The 26,597-nt window shown below is 42.0% G+C and overlaps 1 protein-coding gene across 2 annotated transcripts; it reads right to left on the minus strand.

Annotated features, from left to right (window-relative positions):
• Positions 1 to 4,178: 4,178 nt before the first annotated feature.
• ptp4a3b (protein tyrosine phosphatase 4A3b) lies at positions 4,179 to 20,338 on the minus strand. Of its 2 annotated transcripts, XM_063199791.1 has the most exons (6): positions 20,155 to 20,338; positions 18,809 to 19,587; positions 17,726 to 17,818; positions 12,714 to 12,844; positions 7,802 to 7,876; positions 4,179 to 5,137 (listed from the first exon to the last, which is right to left on the minus strand). In XM_063199791.1, the coding sequence occupies exons 2-6, from the start codon at positions 18,905 to 18,907 to the stop codon at positions 5,020 to 5,022; spliced, it is 516 nt and encodes a 171-aa protein (XP_063055861.1). In that variant the 5' UTR covers positions 18,908 to 19,587; positions 20,155 to 20,338; the 3' UTR covers positions 4,179 to 5,019. The 2 variants fall into 2 exon arrangements, with proteins under 2 accessions (XP_063055861.1, XP_063055862.1); XM_063199792.1 differs by lacking the exon at positions 17,726 to 17,818.
• Positions 20,339 to 26,597: the final 6,259 nt, after the last annotated feature.

Below are 26,597 nucleotides of genomic sequence, written 5' to 3' on the forward strand. Positions count from 1 at the left end.
CAAGTTGGAGCCAAGGTTGGACCCAAAAAGACCAAAAAATGGCCAAATCCCATTCATTCCTATGAGAGACATAAAACCCTGTATCTCCCTTAAATGCCACTCCAGGGGGATCATTTTTCGCTCAACTAGTAGGTCCCCTTGCTCTCCAACTTACCAGGGTGGTGATTTTTTGTGGTGATGTTTTATTTTAGAGAGATATTAAAAGTTAAATTGACCAATGAGCATCAGAACATGGTTTGATTGACCGTTAGAAGTCTTGTTGTTGTCCAATCAGCACCTGCGTTTGGCGTTGCTAAGGTGGAATGTAAGTTGGAATGTTCCCAAATCTGGCTTCAAAGCGTTGAATGGCAAATAGCGTTGATTTGGCGTCCATTCTATTTACTGTCAATGAGTTTACTCGATGGAAGGGGTGCCATTTCCGGTATGTTATTTGGACCAAAAAGTTTGACAGACAGTTATGTTAGGACGTCCATGGCCAAAGAAGACTTGGCCAGTTTGAGCGAGGTATGTGACGGCCGGGTCGATGATTGTCATCATTCGTGAGGGATGCTATCCGAATAGGGCAGTCATGTAGGCCTAAGCGGTTAGACTTGTGGGCTAGCCCAAAGGTTGCCTGTTCGACTCCTCAGACCCGCCAGGTTGGTGGGGGGTGGGGGGAGTAGTGCTCTCCCCCACCCTCCCATCCTCCATGACTGAGGTACGCACTGCCCCTTGCACGAGTGAAGCATACATGCAATTTCGTTGTGTGCAGTGTGCAGTGTTTACTTGAATGCTGTGGAGTGCTGTGTCACAATGACAATGGGAGTTGGAGTTTCCCAGTTGGGATTTCTTCTTCTTTCTTATATGCAAGGAGAAAAATATGTATAGTGCACACACAGACCGACACAGCGTGCACACATGCACGCACACACATGCATAGGCCTAGCCTAGGGACTCAGCTCTTCATATTGCCAAAAATGGCATTCTTGCCATTTTCATACATCATTCCCTTGTCATAAATAGGCCGACTCTCCCTTTCCTTCATTATGGCTGCATCGTATCTTTTATAAGAGATATCCAAGTAGCCCACCAGATTTTAGGATAGAAGAGCATGACTCTTTCAGGCCTACCACCAGGCAGACTCCTTAAATAATACTAAGGCCTGCACCTACCTGGGACTCCCAGTTGTGTTTGGATGGGAAGCGCTTGCCTCTTCTTTCTACCTGGTAAACCTTTTCAACAGTGCCTGGCGTGGTTACAGTGCAAATTTATGCTCATACGAAAAATGTCTACGTGCGTCAAATCTCTGCGTAGCACACGCGTCCACGAAGAGAGGTGCATCTCAAAAATTACAAACAAAATGTGCTTGGGTTACCACGTTCTGGCCGGGGGACAACCGCCATTCCGACATATCGCCATTCCGACATTGACGTCCAATTGTCGGAATGGCGGTATCTTTTTTTTCCATTAAACGTCCCGCCATTCCGACACCCGGTTTGGAGCACGATTTACACAGATTTCAGCACCACATGCATGGAGAGCTCCGGACATGACGCAGGTGTATGCTCGCTCCCCTAAAATCAACTTGGTCTCGGTATGGTGGTAGGAAAAAGTGAGCACAATTTACCATATTTCAGCACCACATGCTTGGAAAGCTCCGGACATGCCGAAGGTGTATGCTCGCTCCCCTAAAGGCAGCTTGGTCTCGGTATGGCGGTATGAAAAAGTGTCGGAATAGCGGTATGTCTGAATGGCGTTGTTTGTCGGAATGGTGGTATGTCTGAATGGCGGTATGTAACCGTTCTGGTCTGTTCAAAAGATCTATTTTTCAAAGTTAAGGTAGGCAACATGTTGATCTACAAACCCCAACTCCATAGAAGTTGGGACACAAGGTAAATTGTGAATAATAACAAAATACTGCCATTTTCAAAACGTCTGATTCTTACATTAGATGTAGAACGGCACAAAGAAAAACACATCAGCCATCAAAACTGGCCAAAATTATTGTTTTGGGGGATATTCATGAATATGTAAAAACAACACATCTCAAAAGAGTTGGGACGGGGACCATCAAAGGCAGCAAATGTCGAGGAAGACTGAAAACAAAACAAAACAAAAGACATAATTACATTAACCGGTGAGATGATTTTATATAAAAACAGTGTTAATTCCTATATTGGACATGATTACACCAGATTAAATGGTGGGTGTATTCCTCTTCATGTTTTGCAATGTTTTCCTTTCTGTAGTGCTTACAGTGTGACAGGTCTTGACCAAAAGCCCGCCATTTTATCACCTGCTGGTCCTTATGATGGAGTTAAAACATAGTAGAGAATGGGAGGGAGTGATGACAAATCGTTGGCCAATAGAGGTCCGCATTTCACGGGACCTAAGCTGACCATCTAACAGCATGGTAGCAAGTTAATATCTTCTGATTTCGGTCATTATGGGGCACCTAAGTCATGCCCTCTACTTCCTGGTTCATGGGGCAGTAAGTTGCAAAAATTTGAATGGAAGTGAACGAGGCGAGTTGTGGTGAATTTGTAGTGCATAAGTGGAGGTCCAAGGTTTGGATTGGTGTCGAAAAACCACTAATTTCAAGCCCAGTAATTATTTTTTTGACTCCCTCTGCCCCATGAACCAGGAAGTAGAGGGCGTGACTTAGGTGCCCCATATTCGCTGGGCTACATGCTGTTTAAGAGGCTAGATGTAGATTATTCATGCAGAGGTATCAATATTTTGTTCCGAGGCCATCTGCATGAAAAATGTGAAGAAACACACCCTTCTAAATCGTTTGGAGTTTCGTACGAAAAATTAAACAAAAATATCAGAAACAACATATGTGGAGCTCGTGGCACAATTCAAAGGGGATCGAAATATCATTTTAATACTCCCATTCATGCTACGATTTTCAGCTAAAAACGCAGTTGAGGTCCCATGAAACCAGGGGAAGTGACGTCACTTTCAAGCTCTATAGGCACAGACATAGTTTGAAAAACAGCGGGTTGTTTCCATCACCAAGCTCTCGGTGTGTCGTTCATCGGGGCCAGACTAAATTACACATTTAATCTCACATTTAGTCTGGTTTATCAGGCTAATCAATATGCCTTCTTTAACAAAACTATGCTGTATCGCTTTTTTTCTTTTTGTCTCCCAATTAATTTCCCTTACATTCAAAGGATGAAAACATTGTCAGTAGGCCTATGTTGTTTTGGTAATATTGTGGAGAGGCTATGTTAGCCCATGAGATAATTGGAACTCCAATGATTGTGTTGCTAAACCACTTTTGTCCTTTGACCATGCAAAATGAATTTCACTGAAAACTGACAATTAAGTCCTTTTGTATCGTATTTTCATATCATACAAACGTATTTTCACATTGTGTAGCTAAATAGAGAGGCCACAGCCGGGACTACATGGTGGAGCATTTCTCAAAGGATGAACACCTGCCCATACCATTCTCATTTTACAACAATAAAATTGTCCAAATGAAGTGTCCATATACAGCTGCTCAAAAATGACATGAAATGAAACCAGCTGATGCATCAGCAGCGGCTACACCTGGACCAACAGCTCTTTTTTTAACAAGGATGACCATTGAAAATGGACACTTGTTGTGGTGACATTGGCATTTATTTATATTTATAATTAACTAAATTGAATTATGAATTAAACTTAATTCTGCTTCTGTATTCGTCAACTTACAACTGTGAATGCATGTGCCAACCATGGCATCTTCCAGATTTCAGCTTTCATGGCTGTTTGTCCTCTGCCCTTGTAACGGAGGACAACTAGCAGTTAGGTGGTATTCAGTACGTTAGGAAAACCTCCCTCCCGAAAAGCCTATACAAGTGAGGTGGAGTTATCAGCCTAGACCTTTAGCTCAGTCGTACTGAATATAGAATAGAATAGAATAGAATAGAATAGAATAGAATAGAGTTCGAAGAGTTAGAAGAGTTCCTGTGCCTCCTGTGCTGAACTTCCTGACTGGAAGGTTGTGATTTCGTAGCCAGGCTACGCCCTCCTAGGGACACAACACCTTCAGCGGCGTTGCTTCTATCTCAAATCAAGATTTGAAAGTCTATGATAATCAGGCTAGCGAGTTCAAGCCCAGAATGTTGGACTGCGCAGGTAGACCTCGGTTACACCCTCACATTCCCTATTTCCAGATGAACAACACATTTTGAAATACTATATGGTCAATTGTCATGGACAAATCAATGCAGCCTTTATTTCACAAGTCCAGACAGTAAGAATTGTCCACATTCACGCTTCCCAACATGGTGATGATTCTCACACAAACAACAAGATTACCCAGTATCAGGAAGCCTGCCAGCCCCATCACCACAAACTCTTATCCGAACCCAACAAATTCTACTGGACTACATTTTCACAATGTACAAAAATATGGCTCCGTTAAAAGATAAGCCACGTAAAATCATTATTTTGGTAGTCTTCCATGAAAATATTCTTCATCAGAAGTTGAGAGGACGTGGATCTGAACGGTAAAGCAAAACAGCAAAAAAACAAATAAATTAAAATACAAACAAGAGAAAGCATAAATGATAAGCACTGTGGTGAGAAGACGTGTGATTGATATTGGATTTAAAAACAAACTGAAAAATATATAAATGTGTACTTAGGTGGCCTTTGAAATTCCATAACACTATTTTTTTAAAGATTTTTTTAGAAGGCAAATTCATATTCAACTATTTCTGGTAGTTCATAAACAAAGCAAGAGGAAATGTGGACAATAAAAAACAGTTGTGTGTTGTTTTGAGGGGAAAGAAACAGTATGTGTACTGTTTTGAAAAAAAAAACAAAAAAACGTGTGTGTTGTTTTGGTAATATTGTAAAGGCTATGTCAGCCCTAAGATATACAGAGAGCTCAGCAAATCAGGGATTGCAGTCACAATAGAAACAGGAGCCACTATAAACCCCCATTATAATAAATGTCCAGAGTTAAAAGACATTTGTGCCCAAGCTATCTTTGTCCATGTTCACAGTGTTTCAGCTCAATAGAAAGGCTCCATGGCGGGACTACATGATGGAGCATTTGTTCTTGTGGTTGTGGGGGTCCTTGAAGCGCAGTCTCTGCTTGGGCCGGTACTTCTCCAGGTAGGTTAGCTGCTTGCTATTGATGGCCCCTCGCCGCTTCCTGTCGGGACACATAAACAGCACACGCACCGTTAACCACAAATCCTACATTATGTCAAACGGACATTGGTCAAAGGAGTTTCACTAACTGGACTTCTTTTTATGGCGTTAAATAGAAGTACAATTGCCTGCCAAGTAACTCCTTTCACTAATATGACAAATTATATAACATGGCAATGTTCATGTTTGCTTATCTATTTGAACCCATTCTGAGATAACTTGGTGTAAATGTCTGGCATACTTGTTTTAATAGAAAGGATGTATAATTTGTGAGTTGTCTGCGTTTTTTTGTGAGTCAAAGGATAACTTCTGCCAATTTCCACATGCAGTTGTAATGCTCACACTACCCTGGACTTGTCGGTACCTGAGATTTTTTTCCGAGATCCTGGTCATTGTAATGGGGCCAGAGTTTGTTTACATTAAAAAAATCTCGATTTATTCCCAATAACATCCAAAAAGATATGCAACATCAGCAGACAACTAGCAAACAGCCATGCCTTTGGGATAATATTTGGAGTAGGGCTATGTTAAGAAGGTTTTGAATGTAAACAACGTCATCCCCCATTAGAATAGCTCAGATCTTGGACAGGGCTGAGCCGAAAAATGCAGCATCACTGGGTACTGACTAGGGATGCAAATTATTGATTAATTCATTAATCATTAGTTGATAGCCTTATCGATCGACTTACGATTAATTGATAAGCGGCGTTTTCCCCCCGAAATCTCAATGTTTCTCCAAAAAAACTAAGTCTAAAATTTTAAATAAATATTAAGATAAAATACCACATTTAAATTCATTCTATTTCAATTATTTAAACCAAAGGTGATTTAAATACGGTATTCACACTAATCACACCGCTTATTACACACACTCTTCACATACCCATTTCACCTGGGATTCTTGTCAGTTGAATTGTCGATTAATTGCGATTAATGTTTTTTTAATCGATTAACGCGATGATCGATTACAGTCAATTAATCGATTAATCGTTTGAATCCCTAGTACTGACAAGTGAAGGGTAGCGTGAGCAATACAACGCCATATTGAAATTGGCAGATGTGCTCCTTTAAGGCCCAATGGTCCGCAAGTAGAAGGTCATGACTTTTAGGCACCCCTTTGGCAGAGATACACAAAGCCTGTTTTGCCAGACTGAAAATATGCAGCATCACAGGAAGCATGTATGGGTCCAGTGTACCTCTGTATAATGCCAAGCATAATACCATGTCTTGAAGCGCCACAGAACAAGAACCACTCCCCCTTCATTCATCTCTTTCTTTAACCTGCCTTTTTTTTACTGCATTCCTACATGTGACAATTGTAATATGACAATTAACAATCTTGTATCTTGTAGAAAAATGATAAAATGCTGAGCACAGATAGACTGATAAACATATGAAACAATCTGATGAATTTGGGGGGTTAATTGCAAAGCTGCATTTTACAGCGTCTGCAGTTTGTCTCTGCTATTTGATCTACAAGGTTGTTTCAGTAAACTTTTGCAAGGTGACATTGTGCAAAGTGGAATAAAGGGTGAAGGCGAGTTGAGGGGGAATCTTGTAGTGGACTAATCCTCACACTAGGGGTGGAAATCACATAACAGCCTCCATGACAATACGATTCAATATTGATTTCTTAACGAAGCGATACGAATATGATTCTAGTTTTTTCCAAGCACTTTCCCACTTCTGTTATGTTATGGAGCTAGGGCATTGGGCAGGGGCCAGCAATTTGATTATTTTCGATACTCAAGAATGCCCCACGATATGATTCGATTCAATCGTTGGCCATTGGATCGATGCATCGATACAGTACATATCAATTATTTACACCCCTACTTCACACATGAGCAGCATCTTGTAATAGTACAGCTACTATATTACACTATATTACACTTAGCTGATGCTTTTATCCAATGTGACTTACAGTTATTTTAAGTATAGGGTATTGGTTACAGTCCCTGGAGCAGTGTGGGGTTAGGTGCCTTGCTCAAGGGCACCTGAGCCATGGAGTAAGGTAGAGAGTGGAAGGGTGGGATTCTAACCAGCAACCCTCTGATCTAAAGCCCATCTCCTTGACCACTTGGTCACGGCTGCCCCATGTTTATCTGACTACGGTCTGTTACAACCATCTAATTTCATTAACTATCACTTCCATGATCACTAACATATTCTTCATACAAAGCAGTACAGTTATAAAAATGAAAACATTACAGGGGCGGGGTGGCTCAATGAGCTATGACGCCATATCAGTAGGCCGGCAACCTGGGTTCAATTCTGACCAGAGGTCCTTTTTAAAATATATATATATATATTTATATATAAAATATATATATATATATTAGGGGCTTTTATGCCTTTATTTAACAGGGCAGTCGAAGATGGTGACAAGAAGCAAATGGGACAGAGAGACAGTGGAATATCGGGAAATGACCCCAGCCGGATTGAACCAGGGTCCCCGTGGGTGGGCATGCAAGCCCAAATGTGGGGGGCTTAGGGCGCTGTGCCACAGCGCCCTTGACCAGAGGTCCTTTGCCGATCCTTTCCCTCTCTCTCTCTCTCCCACTCATTTCTTATTACACTCTCACACCATCCTGTCCAGATGAAAGGCATAAAACCCCCCCCCAAAAGCTTTTTTTTTTTAAAGACAAAATTACTGTTCACTCACTGTCGGATGAACTGAATGGCATCTTCGTATTTCATCCCACTCTCAATCAGTGCCAGGGCCACCAGCACTGGAGCTCTGCAAAGAAGATAAAAAACAGCCTTACAATACATTTTCTTCGTTATTTCCATGGTCACTCATTGTAACATACAAAAGGTCGATGGAGAAGGCTACGTGAGATTGGATGAAGCAATTAAATGCTTCAACTGCATGTAAAATGTACACATACAGTAATACTTTTTATTGCATATAAAGCACATCATTACAATGCTGTACATTCGCAGTGCAAATCACAAACATCAAACGGTAACAAAATATATTATGTGCTTTACTTTTATAAAGTATGTATGGTACAATATATACAAAAAACACATCACAAAATTACAAAATACACAAATAACTAGAGATGCACGGATCCGGCAGGATAATAGGGCTTTTCACAGGATCCGGATCCGGCAGGATCTTAAGCAGTGGATCCGGTGTCCGGCATGTTACCTAAAACTCAGGATCTGGTGCATGTCTAGCCTAGGCTTTTCAGTCAGTCTTTCACAACCCAAATCACTGCATGGAGTGAAAGCCCTTTGCAAGCGGCCGTTGCAGGCAGTGTGGCAGTAAGCCATTGAGTCTAAAAAAATAGTTTGAGCCAACACAATAAAAAGGGCCCACGTGTGCGAGTGGACTATATATTTCAACCCTTTTGTAGGATCCGGTATCCGGTTCCGGATCCGGCAGGATCTTAAGCAGTGGATCCGGTATCCGGCAGGATCCGGTGCATCTCTACAAATAACTAAAATACCTGTATATTATATATATATTATAATATTATATTAATATTATTATTATTATAATATTATATATATTATACTGGTCTGTAAAGATTGCCAATGACCCAGTATAATATATAGTATTTTGTGCATTAATTATTATTATTATTATTATTATTATTATTATTATTATTATTATTATTATTATTATTATTATTATTAATGATAACAACAATAATAATAATAATAATACATCTGTTTTTATAGCACTTTTCATGTTGCTCAAAGGCGCTTTGCATTAAGTTAAATTCTCTCTCTCTCTCTCTCTCTCTCTCTCTCTCTCTCACACACACACACACACACACACACACACACACAGAGAGAGAGAGAGAGAGAGAGAGAGAGAGAGAGAGAGAGAGAGAGAGAGAGAGAGAGAGAGAGAGAGAGAGAGAGAGAGTGAGAGGGCAGGAAGGAAATGTGTCAAGTGTAATGCTGTTGCTGTTGGAGATGGTGTTTGAAGGACAGCAGAGTTTCAGAGCTAAGCCTGAGGTCACTGCTAAAAGCTTGAAATAATTAGTTGTGAGATACAACCTGAGAATCAGACCTGCCTATTCTGCTCAGTGCAAAACATTCCCAAGAAAGGGCTGTCCAGAATAGGATATTCTGTACCACCTACTATGTGTATCTGTCTGGGCATGGGTTCAGCATTGCCCTGCCCTCCCATTACAAGCATTCCAGGCTCTCTGAGGAGTAGGCTGAATACGATATGACTATGACGGATGCATACAGCAAATGGAAAAGAAATGCAATCTTTTCTGCACTGCACATGCTATTCTGTATCCATTTGATCACCTCCAGGGTGACGGTCAAGACAGTATGCCAAATGGCAATGGCGTTGCATGAAGTACTCTGTTGGACCACCAGCTAACCACATCAAGTTGCAGATTTCGTCTGGTTCCTAGTGGTGACATATATACATATGCATATTGCAACATCATACCAGAGCATGAAGATAACACGCCAACTTGAACCATCTATCATGTTTGTGTATCACGACTTTTCACGTTAACTCGTATTCCACAACGCCCTGTGATAGGTTAGGTTAAGGCGTGGTTTTGGTCAGGGCACAATTTCGTCACAATTTCGCCAGTTCCCTTGCTTGTCTCACTGTTCTTGGCAGAAATGTTGCTTTAATGTTGGTTAGGGTTAGGCATGGTTTTGGTCAGAGCACAGCAGAACGTTTTCACGTTCTGCAACAGAAATTCACAGCAGCAACACAAATTTGTCAACACTGCAGAAAACGTGTGTGAATCTGGTCACGTGACAAAAGTGCTTTTCCGCAGCACGACGGAGCACAACTTTCTTGCAAAGGCGTTGCACCTCAACGCGGAATGCACAGGTGTGAAATGAATACACCTTTGCATGATGACAGTTTGCTTACTGTAGGTAGGTACTATATACTGTATATGTATCTACAAATAGGTATCATGGCATCATCCAAAGAAATTCATATAGGATATACAGTACATATTATACTTACATGGAAAGTTAAACTGAAAGGTTGAGAAATAAATAATGACTTATGACCTTATGACTCAAAATACCCTCTTCAATCATATCTGTGTAAATAAATTCAGATCAATGATTGAAGTTTAAAAAAATAAGCCTTGAGGCTTCAGCAACCTTAATAAGGCAATATTCCCCATTCATTTCTTTCCCTTCAAGCATTCCACAGAGGAAGACGCTGCTCTCTTCTTCACATAAATACCAAAACCAAAAACCCCATGAGATTGAAGCTAACGCTGGCACCTTGTCAAGGCATTCCTTGGGGAACACCAAAACTATGTCAGAAGGTCTGGAGCATCAGCACTCAGAGAGAGAGGTCAAAGATCAAATGAGAGGCCTGTGAGACGGAGCTTCTTTCAGCTTAGCACCACCAATGGACGGGCTCAGCTATAGCTCCATGTATACACGTCTATGGGGCTCAGCCCAGATCACATCTGAAAGCTCCTGCTTACCGACAGCCTGGTCACATTTTCACGTGCAGGGAGGATGGCAGCGCAGAGGGGAGCAGAGGGGTGATCGAGCCTCACCACAACAACCAATTCTAATAATGGCAAGTACACAAGCACAAGCTCTGTACTTGAAATGATTGCAAGACAGCAATGTTGGTCTTTCATGCTACTCCAGTAGAGCTAGTGGGTCTTTGTGTTTTATTAAGTCTAGTGCACAGCACACACATGCTGTACTGATGGGTGGATTAAGGGCATTTTCACACTTGGTCCCCTTCAGTCATTAAGCAAACTGAGACCTGTAACTTGGCATTTACTGTGCATATGTCAATGCTCCAAACCATACCCAAAAAAGTCTGCAATACGGTTCACTAGTCTGTGCATTGTGAACACAAAGCGCTCCATATTCTATTCAATTTTTGCATTCTTTGCTTGAAGTTGGATAGGAGGAACCTGAGATGATGCTGAATTTTAACGTAGGCTACTGCTCCAATTTGTGTCTGATGACAAAGCCTGATGAAGTCTGATGACAAAGCTTGAATGCATTTAGAGAAAACATGTTTAACCCCTTAAGACACGGCCCCTGTAAATAAGCTGTTACCAGAATGGCAATGAACAAGTCGTAATGTATTACTAAAGGCCCTGTGCACTGTCATAGCGTAGAGGATGACATTTTTCGGGAATTCCCGTGGGTCCTGCGGGATTCCCGCGTCATGGGAGTCGAAATTTTAAAGATGAAGGGGAGCGAGCAGGAGCGGGAATAAAGATGAATAGGAGCGGGCAGGAGCAGGAATACAAATGAAAGGGAGCGGGAATGCTGGCTTATTTTTTCATAAAAAAAAGCCTAGTTTTTTTGACGAAATGGGAGTGGGATTGATTTTGAGTGGGAGTGGGCAGGATTGGGAAACATTATTTTCAGGAGTGGACGGGATGGGATTTGTTTCTTTTACTCCAGTCCGGGATGGGACGGGATGGGATTTTTTTTTTCTGGGACCGGGATGGGACGGGAGTGAAAATCCACTCCCGTGTCATGCTCTATAGCGGTGTACTAGTAGTACTATAGTAGTAACGTTTTTTCAGGGATTATTACAACGTTCCAGTGCTGGGGGGGGGGCTAATGTGTAAGAATACATTACAACAGTAAGTACAGGACAGGTGTAGGATTGGTAAGAAATGTGAATATGATGCTTAGCGAATGCATGAGATGGATGGATGAATAAACACCAATTGGACTGAATGAGTGAATAGGCTGTTTTTATGATAATAATGTTTTATTGTTATTGTTGCTAGTGTATTGTTTTAAACGCCCCTCTAGGGACGGGCATTGGAAATTAGCTTTTGACTATAAATGCTATGATGCTTGCTGTTTGGTTGTTTTGCAACCTACATGTTATGTATCTGTCCCTATCAAGTAAACTTAATTAACTAACCAAAAAAAATATCTAACGTGAATTTAAAAAAAAATGCTGCTTCCTGCTTGAAGCAGCGAGTAGACTGCCTCGCCAACATTGGACAGTACGCAATTCACAGCAGAAAGATGAGTCAAGGCAAACTACCGACGTGATGGAGGAGGTCCCATGCCAGTGCAGCAAGGTTAGAGCAGTTGCACAGCAGCGCAGCAGAAAAGCAGTTCCCGTGATGACTTGACAGCATGTGGCAGGACTGCGGAGCTGAAGACACCTCCCATCAACAGTGTCGTGGGCACAATTTCTAACTAGAGTGCACAAGCCCAATGTAAACACACGTTGTTCGATTGGTAGCTAATGTGCTTAAACTCACAATCCCCTGTACCCCCCACCCCACACACACACACATACATACACACACACACACACACACACACACACACACACACACACACACACACACACACACACACACACACACACACACACACACACACACACACACACACACACACACACACACACACAAAATTGTCCTACATAGTCAGTTGCGTCCAAGTAGGACAACAGATATCGAGGAGACTGAAGAACAGAAGAACAGAACTGCTTGTTGCCTGAGTACTTTTGTACAGATTTGAACCTAAACAGTGAGTGTTTGCAAGCTACAACTACCATGCCATAGCTTCCTTGCCTTGCCTGATCTTTCTGCTGTAGTGTGTGAGCTCTTACTCACCGTCCTAGCCCAGCTACACAATGCACAGCCACACAGCAGCCCGGGTCCTCACAGAACTTGTTCTTTAGCAAGTTCAACCAGTCATCCACAATCTTAGTGGGTGGTGGGGCACCGTCATCAAATGTCCAATCCTGTTGAAAGAAACAGTTATCACATTATTTTTAGCCTATGCTTTTATCGAAAGTGACTTACAGTTATGTAGGTACAAGGTCCAGTCCAGTGATTTACTTATGTGGATTGACATACTGTATTAGAACATACATGAACTAGCACACTCTACTGGCCATACAATTCAGGAGAATGTCTCTACTCTCTACAACTGTTATGCAACTGGTATAACATCTACAACTGCCATGGACTAACTGTGTCTGACGTCAGCGGTGAGTGTAACGCAGTGGTTCCTAAACTGGGGGTTGGAACCCCTTTGGGGGTCACATAAGTATTGCAGGAGGGTCACGGAGAGAAGGAACTATTTGCTTAAAAACTTGAATATACTGTATGCTTTCATATTATATAGCCATTCCATAAATGAGTTAGTATCAATATTATTTGTTATGCTTAATTCAAGTTTTACTTTACATGAGAATTTCAAATAAAATATTTTTTTTTACATTTAATCGAATAAAAAGTGCCCATAGATAATGATGAGAGAGATGATCTGAGGCCACAAAGCCAACTGAAGAAATGCTGAGAAATCCTGTGGTGTCAATCAAAACATAATAGATTTGATTTTCAGTTGCCATTTAGTTGCTTTCAGTCTCAGTTATAGAGCTGCTGTCAGTTTTTCTGCAGGGCTGAAGTGTTTTGCGTGTCCAAAATAATGTATACTTAATTTAAGTGCAGCATTTTAGTAATGTACCATCTTAGTTTGTGTCCAAAACACTGTATTTACTGCACTAATACATGGGCTCTCAGTGTTTATCAACACGATGTTATGAGGAGGGGCAAGACACTGGCAACCATGTAAGCTAATTTTTTGACCGACAGCGGTTTCCAACAATCAGAGGTTGAGTTGTGCGCAGTCAGGTTATGAACAAAATTTAGAACCCATGTATACCATAGCAATGATGTACAGTAGTATACTACAGCAAAATTGTAATATATAATATATATACTGCAGTGCAGTGTAGTTTTATTTTCATAAGGGTTCACACAGCCTCTCTCCATTCAGGAGCTGCATTAGTCAAATACTTCATTTACATCAATATTGGAGAAAGTGTTTTCTTGTAACTGGTCTGGTGATTTCTATGTGGCTAATTGGCCACTAATCAATGACACCTGTTGAACCCTGTAAAAGCAGGCTCCATTGTCACCCCTGGTTTGCACAGAAGTAAGTCCAGGGGGATTGAAATGTTTGCACCCTTCTTTTCATTTGTTTTCTTTCTTTCCTTGCACCCTTCTGTTAGGCTCCTTTTAGTAAAAAAAAAGCATGATCTGAAAAAAACTCGGTTTGAGTTTGTCACTATGTGACTTGTGACTGTGTGCAAGTCCTTCCTGCAAACAGTCTATATGCGTTACTTGACTATCGTCTATCGCACCAGAACCAAAAAGACTTGTGTACAAAAGAAAGTGATCATAATCCGTCAACATACCAACCATCTTCTCCAGCAGGCCTGTGTCTCCCTTGGTTAAATATAATCTAAATCCACCAAGAGCTTAGCAGGCCTGCACTCCTGTCTGGAATGCTCACCGTAAGCTATTAATTCCCAGTGGCCCCTTTCCCTCTAAGACATGTGGTGTCAGGCTGGGTGATTGTCCAGCCAACCCGCTGTTCTGCCAAGACGTCCTACATCGACAACATATCCTATAGGCTGTTGACATGGCCCCACCAACCCAAAAACTAACCCAACCCTATCCCTAACCCCAACCCCTAAAGTCATTACTGTCGTGCGCAATGACAGCTCACAGTCTTGGACAAAATCACAGAAACACAGGCTAACCAAGCGACTGACCAACCAACCAACTAATTGCAGGCCGAGTCTAATTGTGGCAGATGGCCGCGCTGCTGACGTTCTTTGAAATGTATATCTGTATTTTCCTCCAGCAACTTGACTCTCTGGAATAGATGTAGGCGTAGTTCTTCCGCTGGCAGCACCTGTTTCCTGTCAGCAAACATTCACTCCTCCAGGCAAATATTAACACCTTCATCTAGCTCCATGTAAGGCTTTGACGGGGGGTGTGACTTGACTTTATAGAAATTCAGTTCTATGTATTGTTGGCTAATACGTGAACCTTAGTCATCAGTTTTCAAAAAGAAGAGTGCAACACTGCTTCTTCACGGTTCACCACTTTATTTATTGTTTCGGCGACTAGGCCTTCATCAGAGTTCTTTTTGATGACTAACTCTGAAAATCTGACCTGCTGAAAAAGAAGCCTTTGAGGTGTGCGTGGTCTCGCAAAACTTTGTCTAATACGTGAACCTTAAAATAAAGTGTTACTGTAACATGCATGTGTGCCTAACGTGATACACTGCAGCTCCTGGTTAAAGATCAAGTGTCCTAGTCAGGTGAGAGTTTCCTGCAGAGTCCCGAGGTCTGCATGTGATTCTGTGCACTATAGCCTACTATTTAAAGCCCCAGATATTATACAGTATCTGGCGCCAAGTTTGTTTTCAGTGATGGAGGCCAAGCATACAGCCTCTTTTTCTTGTTATTATTTGAGATAATGAATAAGGCTCAGGAAAAGTCAGCACGACAGGCGGGCCAAAATCATAACTTCTTAACTACTTCTTGTAGGCGCATTCATATGGAACATACCAAAGTTGTTACCCTCTCGCCTTACAAAGATAAAAGCCAACCAATCCAAACCATCCAAAGCTTTATTAATCATGCTAATGAATATGTCAAGAAAAGCATGGTGACACCGGAACACAAAGTTCTGACAACTCAAATGTCTCATTCACGTCATAGCCTGGGTTGGCCTCTGTGATCTAACCTTTTCCATTTGACAGCAGAGAAGATATACACATTCTGCATACTGTTCTTTGTCAAGAGCCTGAGACCTGCCGCCTGGTGTGGAGGGGAGCGGCCAAGCCCCCTGGTCAAACACCACAGTTCCTAAGGCAACTATACAGGGACGTGTTGACATGCCAAGTTGAAAACACAAGCAGCTCTTGGATACAGAGCGTTGAGTAGGGAACAGTTTGTCGGTAAACAGGAGAACTTGTGGGTGGGCACATCTCCCTGTGTAGCAATAAGTTCCTCCATCATGATGGACCAACCTTCTGTGTCAAGCCATTTATTAAAATGTTATTGTGCATAAACATTACTTTACAAACTATCAAACACTTGACATGGACAGAAGTAGAGCATAGTAAGAAGTAGCAGAAATAAAGTAGAAAGAAGAAATTGACGTAAAAGAAAAGTAAAAATCCTACAACAGATTACTTCCAAGTTCCAACACTGGTGACTACACTGAGTAGCTGGCTTACAGTTACAATACTGTAACTGTGTGTACCAGTGTACCTTATAATACACATTACTTAAAAAACTATTAATCTATAGCCATGGATACTACAGCATCTGGCTAGCAAGACTGAAAAGCTTAGTCTACCACCACAAGGTTCAGAAATCTGAGGTCTGTAGGAGCAAACTACTGCATGAAAAACGGGCAAACAGGCGGTGATGCAAGAAAAAAGAGCTGCTTCAGTCATCTCACTGCCTAAATCCTGCAGCAAATAATGACATTGGATGTTCAAGCGTCACATTAAAAACCCTGATTAGCTTTCCAAGTTATCATTGACTTGCACATCCAACCATTATCTTGGCACTGTTTCCCTGCCCCTGTCTCTCAGTTATGAAATTTGTCCAAAACGTATTAACTCGATGTGGGGGTTGATATGGGGGTTGCTAGATGCACATTATGGTTCACATCAAATGACTGTGAGAATGGCAGGTAAGGATAAAGGTTTCAAGAGTTCAAATATTTTAATGTAATATCTTTCAGATGCCACCATTACCTGTTAATTAAACTGAAAAATGCTTAAGTCAAGGACCAAATAATGGCAGTGTTACACATTTATAACTCCTGTCTAAACATCCACAGTGAATTACGTATTACACCTAAAACTGAAATGAGTGGACGTGTCATCCTGCAATGTTGAGTATCATTGTTGTGTGCAGAGGTGTCAAAAGCAGAGGTACAAATTAAGTGTGGATTTTTTTTTAACATTCTATAAAAAAGAATGTGTTCTATAATAATGCAAGATTCCAAAATTCCAATTTGTGTTGTATGACGCCCAGAATTCTATAGAACTTTCACTGCCCGAACGTTCCCGTCACACTGGTGTGACAATACACCTTTAAGTAAAAAACACTGGTGACTTCACTCAGTAACTGGTCGACAGCTACTGCAGACCAGAGTACCAATCTTAATATCCACTGATTCTCAACTGGTTGGATTACATGCATGTCACACATTCATTCAGTTTTCACTACACTCTATTTTAAAAGTGCACAGTGTAATAATTTTAGAAGTTTCTTTCCAGAATTCCTGCTGCCCATTCACAAATGTTACCTTTTTCACAAATCAAATTCTATGTATTCATTATGACTGGGAAAATTGCACTTTTCATACAAAGAATCTTATAAATGATTCTAAAATTACTAGATGGATCTTGTCTGGCGGCAAACGCCAGACTAAATCACAAGTGTGATCGAAAAGAACGCGCAAGGCAGCATGGGTACTCCCTCTTGAATTTCCAGAAATAGACATGTTTAGTTGCGAAACTGACTGTACTTTGGATATACTAGTTAATATTAGTATATGATTTTGTAAATATTCACGAAAAGATCTAATTTGGCGGTAGGCAGCACCGTTTCAATGAGCAGAATAGTTGGAATACCTACTCTAAACATCATTCTACACAGTGCACCTTTAAAGCATCACTCTTAACTCTACCTCAGTGCAATAACTTCTGTAACAAATACGTAATATCAGGCACTAGTGTTGTACTTACATCATTTACTTCTACTTCTATGTTTGACACCTCTGTGTGTGGGCAGTTTGTTTACCATGACAGTGATCCCATCCTTCTCTAGCGGTGTTTTGTCATAGGTGATCTCACACACTCGCACAACTGTCGTGGCACCATACTTCTTCAAGTCCTACAAAAATGGAAAAGACATGCAAGTCCACTCAAGCTCAACTTGAAATGTGTTTTCAACACAATTAAAGGCTAACATAGTAACTCCACGTCTAAAACAATTAGTTCAACCCTGTACATGATCCACAGTGATGCAAATGTTAGAAGATTGAAATCTAATATTACAGTAACAATCCTGACACACCTGAACATCATTCAAATGTTCATTTCATGGTGCAGCACACATGATATGTCGAAGTGAGTTCGATCTATGCTGCATGGATGGTTGTACTTTGTATTGTGGATTGGTTGCCTGCCTGCCTGTGCGCGTGCGCGCATACTTGTTTGTATTTGTGCCTGTGTGCAAATAGGTGCATGTTCCACTTTGCAACAGGCTACCGCCAATGTCCTCCACCAATGGCTGGCATTGGGCAGCATCTCTGACTGTGTTGTATATTCTGCCCAACAAAGGCAAAGTGCAGTAACTACACTAACATTGAAACTGAGAAAGAGGCCTTCAAAGCCTTGGTGTTAGGTTGGATATTGTAGTTACTGATAAATCTGACATTGCAATATTTCTAAAACAGGACACATTTAGACCATAAGGCTTTGGCATAAGATGGTCTTAATGAAGAACCTTTTCAGTTTAAACTCAATTTTGACAAAATATGTTTTTACAGCACTTTGCCTTTGTAGGGCAGTATTCTGCACCTCAATGTCCCACTGGGATTAATGCATTATTTGATCTATTCTACTCTACATGAAAATAAAACAAAACGATGAACAAGAGTATGCGGTCAAGGCAACTAACCTTGCTGCCATCTTGCATAACTGTCCGCACTATTGTGCGTTTGTGTGTGTCGGTTTGTTTGTGTGTGTCTTAACTCTTTTTTGTTTGTCCATGCATGCGTGCGTGCGTGCGTGAATGCATGCATGCGCGTGTGCACGCGCACGTATGTGTCCATCTGCGTGTCTGCTTAGTGTGTGTGTGTAGTATGTGTGCATGTCTCACCTCGATGAAGGTGCCGAGCGTGGCGTTGGTGGGGTTGTGCGTGATGAGGAAGCGCATGTTCTTGTGGCAGAGCTCGACGGGGGGGGCGGGACGATTCATCCTGGCCACACCCTGACACCCACCTCCTGCCGGAAAACCTCACAATAACCAGGCCGGGCCAGCCTCCACACCACTGAACAACACAACACCTCTGAGTGTATGTGTGTGTGCGTGTGTGTGTGAGAGGTCCGTCTATGTGTGTGCACAAACAGCTGCGTGCTCCTTTCTGCAACAGGCTATCGCTGCTCCTCCAATGTCCTCCAGTGGCTAGCACTCAGCAACCTGCTTTGACTCTGCAAGAGGCAGATCCCCTCGGACCATCAGCAGCACCCCAGCGGTCCACAGCCAGAGAAGCCTGCCTGCTGTCTCTCTCTCTGTGCTCGGAGCAGTTGTTATGAGAGAAATGGAGAAAAAGTGGCCAGGTGGGTGGGCGATGGTGAGGAAGTTGGGATGAGTTAGGGGCGGGGGGTTGTAGAGTGCTTGCAGTTAGCTGACACTGTCCTGGAACCCCCAGTGTCCTCTTAACCCATTGGTCTGTTTTGGAGTTGCCGTCCGGAAACACAAAGGTGTGGATCTGGAGGGCCGGCCGGTGGCGGTGGTGGTGGTGGGACTCTGGACATTCACAGCGCAGAGCTGGACATCCTGGGGCCCCTGGGGGCCTAATGAGCGGTGGGATGTTGGGCGTGGCAGTAGTCGCCGCTCCTCTGCATGAACTCCATCAACAAGGCCAGGGTACAAAACTGAGGAGAAGAAGGAGGAAAAGAAAGTTTTGGATAATTAAGCTAATTACACATGTGACATGACATTATGAAGCTTATGTATTGTATCATTTATCTGGCATATCAGGTGTGCAAGAAGAAGGGTTGTCTTTGTATTTGTAAATGACTTCTGATGGTGACACCATGGTTCCATTGAATTAATGCAGCCGTTTCAGTGCGCACATGTACACTGAAATGTCAGATGCAAATGGCAAAATATGTGACCCTTATGACAACTACATATCCTCGACACATGCTCCATGTTGTGAGTCGAGACGATGACCGATCAGCACTGATCACCTGCGCTAAGTTATCAGCCATGTCTTCGGTTGCGGAAACAAATCTGCAGAACCTGGCACAGCCAACGCAAATCAAGGCAACCGATGCGCAAGCACTTGTGGCTGGTATCTCGCAGACAAGTTGACCAAGACTTGCTCGGCAAAGGTTTGTGTCAAAGATTTAAGGCTGCTCTGACTCCATTCACGTATAACTACACTGACATATCCAACAGTCCGTCAAAGTCTTTTGCTAACTCCCTTGTTTTCTTACCTCAGTATTGCGCACAGCTCCGTTCAGGATCCCCAATAGCGAGTCCCCGGGAGTACTACTAGCGCCCTGTCGCCGTCGGACGCTATGGTTAATACTAATAACCGTGTCCGCCTCTGCTCTGAACCAGTTGAAGCTGCCTTGGCTTGCCATATGACACTGACAGCACTCAACTGCTAATGTCACAAACAAATGCACTCTTAATGCTCTTAGGCTGCGAGTGAAGCTGCCCCTCCCCTCCCCTCCCATCCCATCCCTCTCTCCCGGCCCCTCCGTAAAAATAGCCCGGCAACTGAGCCAAATAGGTAACACTGTAGAATGCTGTGCAGATATGGAATACTTCTCATAGTTTGTGTTGGCATGTTGACTTGATGTGAATGCTTTAATTAAGCTATGCAGATACCTTAGATAAGCACTGTGTCTAAATGGAACATAAAGAACGATAAAAGCTCAAGGTTATATTTACTTGCAGATGGGCCAGCAATGATTCCACAATATATTTTTACAGAAAAAATGTAATAATGCAGTTGTTTTATGATAGTAAATCACATGTGCGTTCAAAATAGAAACAAAATAAATGTTTAATATTAAGACAGCCTATTTTAAACATTGTGAATCTCTCTCTCAAGTTTGCAGATGATGTGTGTGTGTGACAGCAAAACTGTTCTGTTGAGGTTGCTACAGAAAATATGTGAACCAGTTAAGTTGATGTCCATGCTATAGGCCTAGCCTTATTCACCTGACATTATTAGATACCGTTCATTTCGATTTTTCTAGCACCTTAATATGTTTTTGGTACTAATATAAGACACATTTGCTGTAAATACATGTGCATGCATGATGACTATAGAAGTGAAAAAGTGCATTGGCTAAAATAGAAATAAATAGTCATCAGCTAATCATGGGCATTACAGGTTTATAATAAATGCACAGGGTAGGGTGAGTGCTAGGCTACTTCAGGTCATAATTTCATCCTGAGCAGTCGATCAAGATGGATGATTCTGGAACAAACAAGCACACACACGCGCACGCCCACCCACACACACACACACACACACACACACACACACACACACACACACACACACACACACACACATGCACATGCCCATTCCTTTTGGAGAGCCAGTCACCTCTCCGGTGTAATCCTTTTTAAACAATGCCGTTGTAGTTGGAGAGGAGCCCTAGTGTGTGTGACTAAACCACCTTTGCCAAGGTGTAAATATAGCGGCCGTCAGCAGCACCACTTTCTAGGTGGGACTCCTGGGCCAGCCTGAAGCTTTGTCAGTGTTTATTTTTGTCTCTCAGGTGTTCGCTTTGGCTGTGTGTGTGTGTGTGTGTGTGTGTGTGTGTGTGTGTGTGTGTGTGTGTGTGTGTGTGTGTGTGTGTGTGTGTGTGTGTGTGTGGTGGTGTGTGTGTGTGTGTGTGTGTGTGTGTGTGTGTGTGTGTGTGTGTGTGTGTGTGTGTGTGTGTGTGTGTGTCACCTGCCGCAAATACACTGCAGATTAGTGCGAGGTGCCGAAATGTCGAGACTGGATAAAATGCATTAACACGTATGTCTGATGTAACCTATGTAGCCTATGCCCGTGGTACAACAACAACTGAAGAGTTTTCATTGCAAAATGACACCATTTTTTTAACTTTTGCATTTTATTATTTGAAACGACTGTCAAATGTCAATTGTTCCAAAATGTTCCAAAATGGCAAGGCGACTTTCAACAGAGGACACAATCAACAACATGTACACAATCATACCAGATGAGGGCCACTGAAATATGAGGTCCCTCCTAAAGTCTTCTTTCCCTGCAACCATCAGAGGCTGTTTTGTTATATTGGTTAAGCAGTGGGACAGTGACATACATCAGCTCAATGTTTTTGTATGAAATTAAAGGAGCACTCCTGCCAATTTCAATATGCTGTTCTATTGCTCACCCTACCCTTAACTTGTCAGTACACGGTGATGCTGCATTTTTTGGCTCAACCCTTTCCGAGATATGAGCTATTCTAAAGGGGGCAGCTTTTGTTTACTTTTTTTTTATCTTAACATGGGCCTAATCCAACTATTTTCCCAAAAGGTATCACTGTTTGTTAGTTGTCTGCTGATGTTGCATAACCTTTTGGATGTTTTTGGGAATAAATCAAGATGTTTTTTTGACCAGGATCACGGAAAAGGTTGAAGAAAGAAGTTCCACATGCCCCATGCACAGTCTCGAGCACCTGCCCCCCAAAAAATATCTGTGCACGCCACCGACTGGGGCCAGTCTGACTGAGACCTACTACCTGTTCCTCAGGCAGAGACTGCAGGCTCTGGACACATGCAGGTTCACTGGTGTCTGAGGGTTACAGGCTGGTAACTGACAGTGACCACGTCACTTGCCAAGCAGTGAAGTCTCATTGAGAAAATGGCCTAACCCCACAATGCTCGCAGGGCAGATTCACACGACACAGTCATACTTCATTATTCTGTAAATGCTGTGATTGAGTGATTGTGGGTCAGCATTTCCCATCATGTGTGCTGACAAGCTTGAAGTTGAATAAGACGTGAAGCCTGGCTGACCATGCCAAACACTAAAGACTTGTAATTGCAACAAATTCAACACACTAAGATCAAAGTTTTGTTATTCAGAAGACATTGTAAAATTATGTCATTGAATGATTGCGGGTCCAGCATTTTTCGCACTCGGTGCCACTACGTTATGTAGGCCTACAGTGCATCAGCCCAAACAAACTGTTGAAGTTCCTTGAATGAGGAGCAGAACCTTTATCAAGCTTGAGAGGAAGTCAGTGCTACCAAGTTACGTCAAGTCCCAGTTACGTACATCAATCAGTCTACTGACGAAGTCGAGGAACGAAACGTCCAATCAAACTATTTGGATGCCAACAAGGTTGAACCTGAATGTGACTGTCTGTCAGGTCAGTGGAGGTGAGCGACCTGTAGCCCATGGGCAGGGCTGCATTGTTTGGCTGGCTGTGTGGTGTGGCGGCGCTCTTGGCACTTGACTTAGAGGGCGAGAGAGCAGCGAGCGAGCGGGCGAGTAGGGCAGGCTGAACTCTCAGGGCCACCTGTGAGCAGACTAAATTTATCTGTTGCAGCTGCCTCGCCGTAAATTTAGTCTGGCCGCAATGCCACGAGAGCTGAGAGAGAGAGAGAGAGAGAGAGAGAGAGAGAGAGAGAGAGAGAGAGAGAGAGAGACTTTACTGTGTTAGAGGACATGCTGAGCTTGTTTTGAAACCCGAGGATCCTCTTAAAAGTAAAGTCACTCAGCATTGGGCGTCTTTGCGCAAACAAGGTCAAATCAATCAGACAGAGCACAATCAATTACGTTAATATTTAACAGATTGTGGACCCTACATTTTGAGAGATCACACACTTCCTCTTTGAAAGGCTCCTATTTACATGCTGACCCACCCATCAAAGGAATTCTCATTGGAAAGCTCGGACCATCTACATTTGATTGATATGAAAACGTAGCCTATGTACAGTAACTCCAAAGTGTTGTGCAAAATACATTCACCACTGCACTATTAACTCGATTAGTCATCACGTTTTCATTTGCTCTGTGTATTAACATACAGTAGATTCGGGGTGCTATGGCGCAGCGCACTAAGCACCTGTCCATAGATGGGCTTTTAATGGCCATGGGGGCCCAGTTTCAAGTCTGGCCTGGGTCATACCGTATAGCGATCCTGCCTCATCTCTCTCTCTCTCTCTCCCTGTCATTTCCTGTCCACCTCTTCAACTGTCCTGTCCGATAACACATTAGATTTAATCAGTAAATCTGTCAGCAGCATTTATGTACCATTTTCTGACTAGTCAATGCTTCAAATATATAACCAGAATCCAAAAACTGTCTACAAATGTATGACTGCAATGGCTGGAGGAGGAAAACTCTATGCAGGAGAAATAGGCCTATTGACCCATAAATATGTACGTATGACTTATGAGGGCAGCCACTGGCTCAACTGTGTGCTGTGGAGAGCTAGAAGGTCACCAGGACAAAAACAAACATGGAAAGCTGGCATGGGGACACCCTATACCAAGTCATTTGATAACCTGAAGAAAGGTTACACAACTTCCAAGACATGGAGGCTAGACCTTTTACATTCAACTGGCTAAGAGGATACAGCGACGCATAACCACTGCAGCCCACCTCAACTTAGTTTATGCTGTTACTATTGGACAATAAAACAATTAGGCCTACATGAACAGACTAAGATTTGGCTCTTCTGTACTAGATTAAATTAGATATTGGCGGAAGTTGACCTAAGGATTATTGCTATGACAGCTGTTAAGTTTTAGACAAACTCAGAGGTGAAGATGTCAGAATTGGGAGAGACACGAAAGAGATTCATTTTTTGTTTTGTTTTTGTCAGTAAGCCGATGGCAGGGTTAGAGGTTAGACAACTTGGGATATTGGGCTCCAGAAAATTAATGAACCAGTGATCCATTGGTTCACTAATACATTGACTTCAACTTTCAACTTTATTGTCCTCAAAAGGAGCAATTAAATGTGCTGCAAGACACCAAAACATGTGGACAGATAACAGGACAAACCATTAAGTGTATAAATGATGGCCCCCAACACATTTGTCACACTAGGCAACCGCCTATGCCTAGTTCCGGCCCTGACTGAGAGAAAGTACTGAAAAGCGTATAACCCATGTAACCTGTTTTCTTGTTAGGCCTAAATTATAATATTAAATTATCAATGGACTACCTAAATATGTGCAAGCCGTCACATTTTGCTAGCGGACATTTGCAATAGGACAAGGTCCAGCAGAAAAGTGCAATAACTTCTGATGATATATGGCCCTCAATGGCCATGTTTACATGCTGTTTTTAATTCAGAATTAGTCATTCGGAATGAAATAGTTCTGTTGAGTTCACATTGCACTTTCATTTAATTCTGAATTGTGAAGTGTTTACATGATGCTTGCAAAGCAGAATTAAGCTTTATTCAAAATTAAATTGAGTTACTTCTGAATTAAATGTTTCATGTAAACGAGGCCAATGAGTGACATTTACATCAACTTTAGATACACACTATACTTCTATGACACAGACTCTACTACTGCATCACGACTTGGTCCTCGTCATTCTGGTAACAGACAATTTATCAGAGTAGACTCCAAAATGCATGCCGTACCATCAGTGGCACACTGTAATAGTCATTGAAAGGTTAATTACTATAGCATTACTCTACTATGACATAACAGAGGGCCTTTAGTAATGCACTATGACTCGGCCATTGGCATTCTGGTAACAGCGAATTTATAACACCATGTTTTAACGGGTTAAAATGGGCATTAGGATGACCCAGTAAAATACAACAGTGTGCAAAAAGAATTTGGTGAGTCAAAAAAGACTCACAAATCCTCCTCGATACTAATGGTACCAAGCCTTGTAACCTCAAAGTAGGATCAATTCACAGATGTAGCCTATGGTCATTCCGGTGGGTAAAGTATGAGTGAGTGCGCACAGCACCCCCCGTGTTCTGGTAGCATAGTTGTATTTCTTATTAGGTAACCAAGGCTGATGTTTGTGCTTAACAAAATAAAAATGATAATGATCAAAATAAACAAAAGCAAAACAACTGACTGTTCTTGAACTAATGCTTCAACAAATCTTCTTTTACCATGTGTTGGACAATGCTGTCAGTGTTGCGACTGTACACTGCGCCTAGATGTCTTTGTTCATTATCTAAATTTTGTTACTAATTACTTGTATACTGCTGTACTCTGCGCTGATGCCTTACCATGTTCTTGCTTGAATTTCTTCCTTGTAAGTCGCTTTGGTCAAAGGCTTCTGCTAAATGTAATGTAATGTAATGAATGCAGCACAGTCATCTTGTAATGGTTTACGGCAAGAGCATTTTCAAGCTCCTAGTACTAATAACATGTGCAACCAAAGTGGAGAATAGCCTATAGTGGCATCTAAGAAGGATACAGCTTTGCTCCTCAGTAAATACACCAACTCGTGGCAAAACAATCCTTCTGTAAATCTTTTGTAAAGCGACATTGGACTACTTGAAAGGCGCTATATAAAACCAAGTTCTTATTATTACTATTATTATTATTCTGTCTCCATTACAACCTAGATTGATCAAATACATGCAGATCAAACAAATACGACACTTGACTGACCTCTATTGGTGGTAGCCTACCCGCTCAGCTGATTACTGCAGTAGACAGAAAGATTTATACAATATTTCAGCAATTTACATCATGCCCAGTTAGTAACACCATGTTTGAAATTGAGTTTGTTTTGCCAGGTCAAACCCCCTCTCCTACTCTGTGTCGTATTCAATTCTTCACACATCAAGGGAAAAAAAGAAACGGTTTCTGCAGTGGAAAAAAGACGATTTTCTCCTATGATCTTCCTGATCATATTTTCCCATTCATCGTGTTGACCTGACTAACCTAATCTGGTCAAATGGGAACATGAG

The sequence above is a fragment of the Engraulis encrasicolus genome, chromosome 5 (assembly GCF_034702125.1).
Source record: "Engraulis encrasicolus isolate BLACKSEA-1 chromosome 5, IST_EnEncr_1.0, whole genome shotgun sequence".
NCBI classification, from domain to species: Eukaryota; Metazoa; Chordata; class Actinopteri; order Clupeiformes; family Engraulidae; genus Engraulis; species Engraulis encrasicolus.

Bases quoted from the DNA above. Each gene is read 5' to 3' on its own strand.
- ptp4a3b (XM_063199791.1), bottom strand. From the start codon at position 18,907: ATGAATCGTCCCGCCCCCCCCGTCGAGCTCTGCCACAAGAACATGCGC. The intron at 17,819-18,808 runs GTGAGACATGCA...CCATTTTTGTAG, and splicing joins CGCTCGGCACCTTCATCGAG to GACTTGAAGAAGTATGGTGC. The intron at 12,845-17,725 runs GTAAACAAACTG...TTCTTTCAACAG, and splicing joins AGGATGGGATCACTGTCATG to GATTGGACATTTGATGACGG.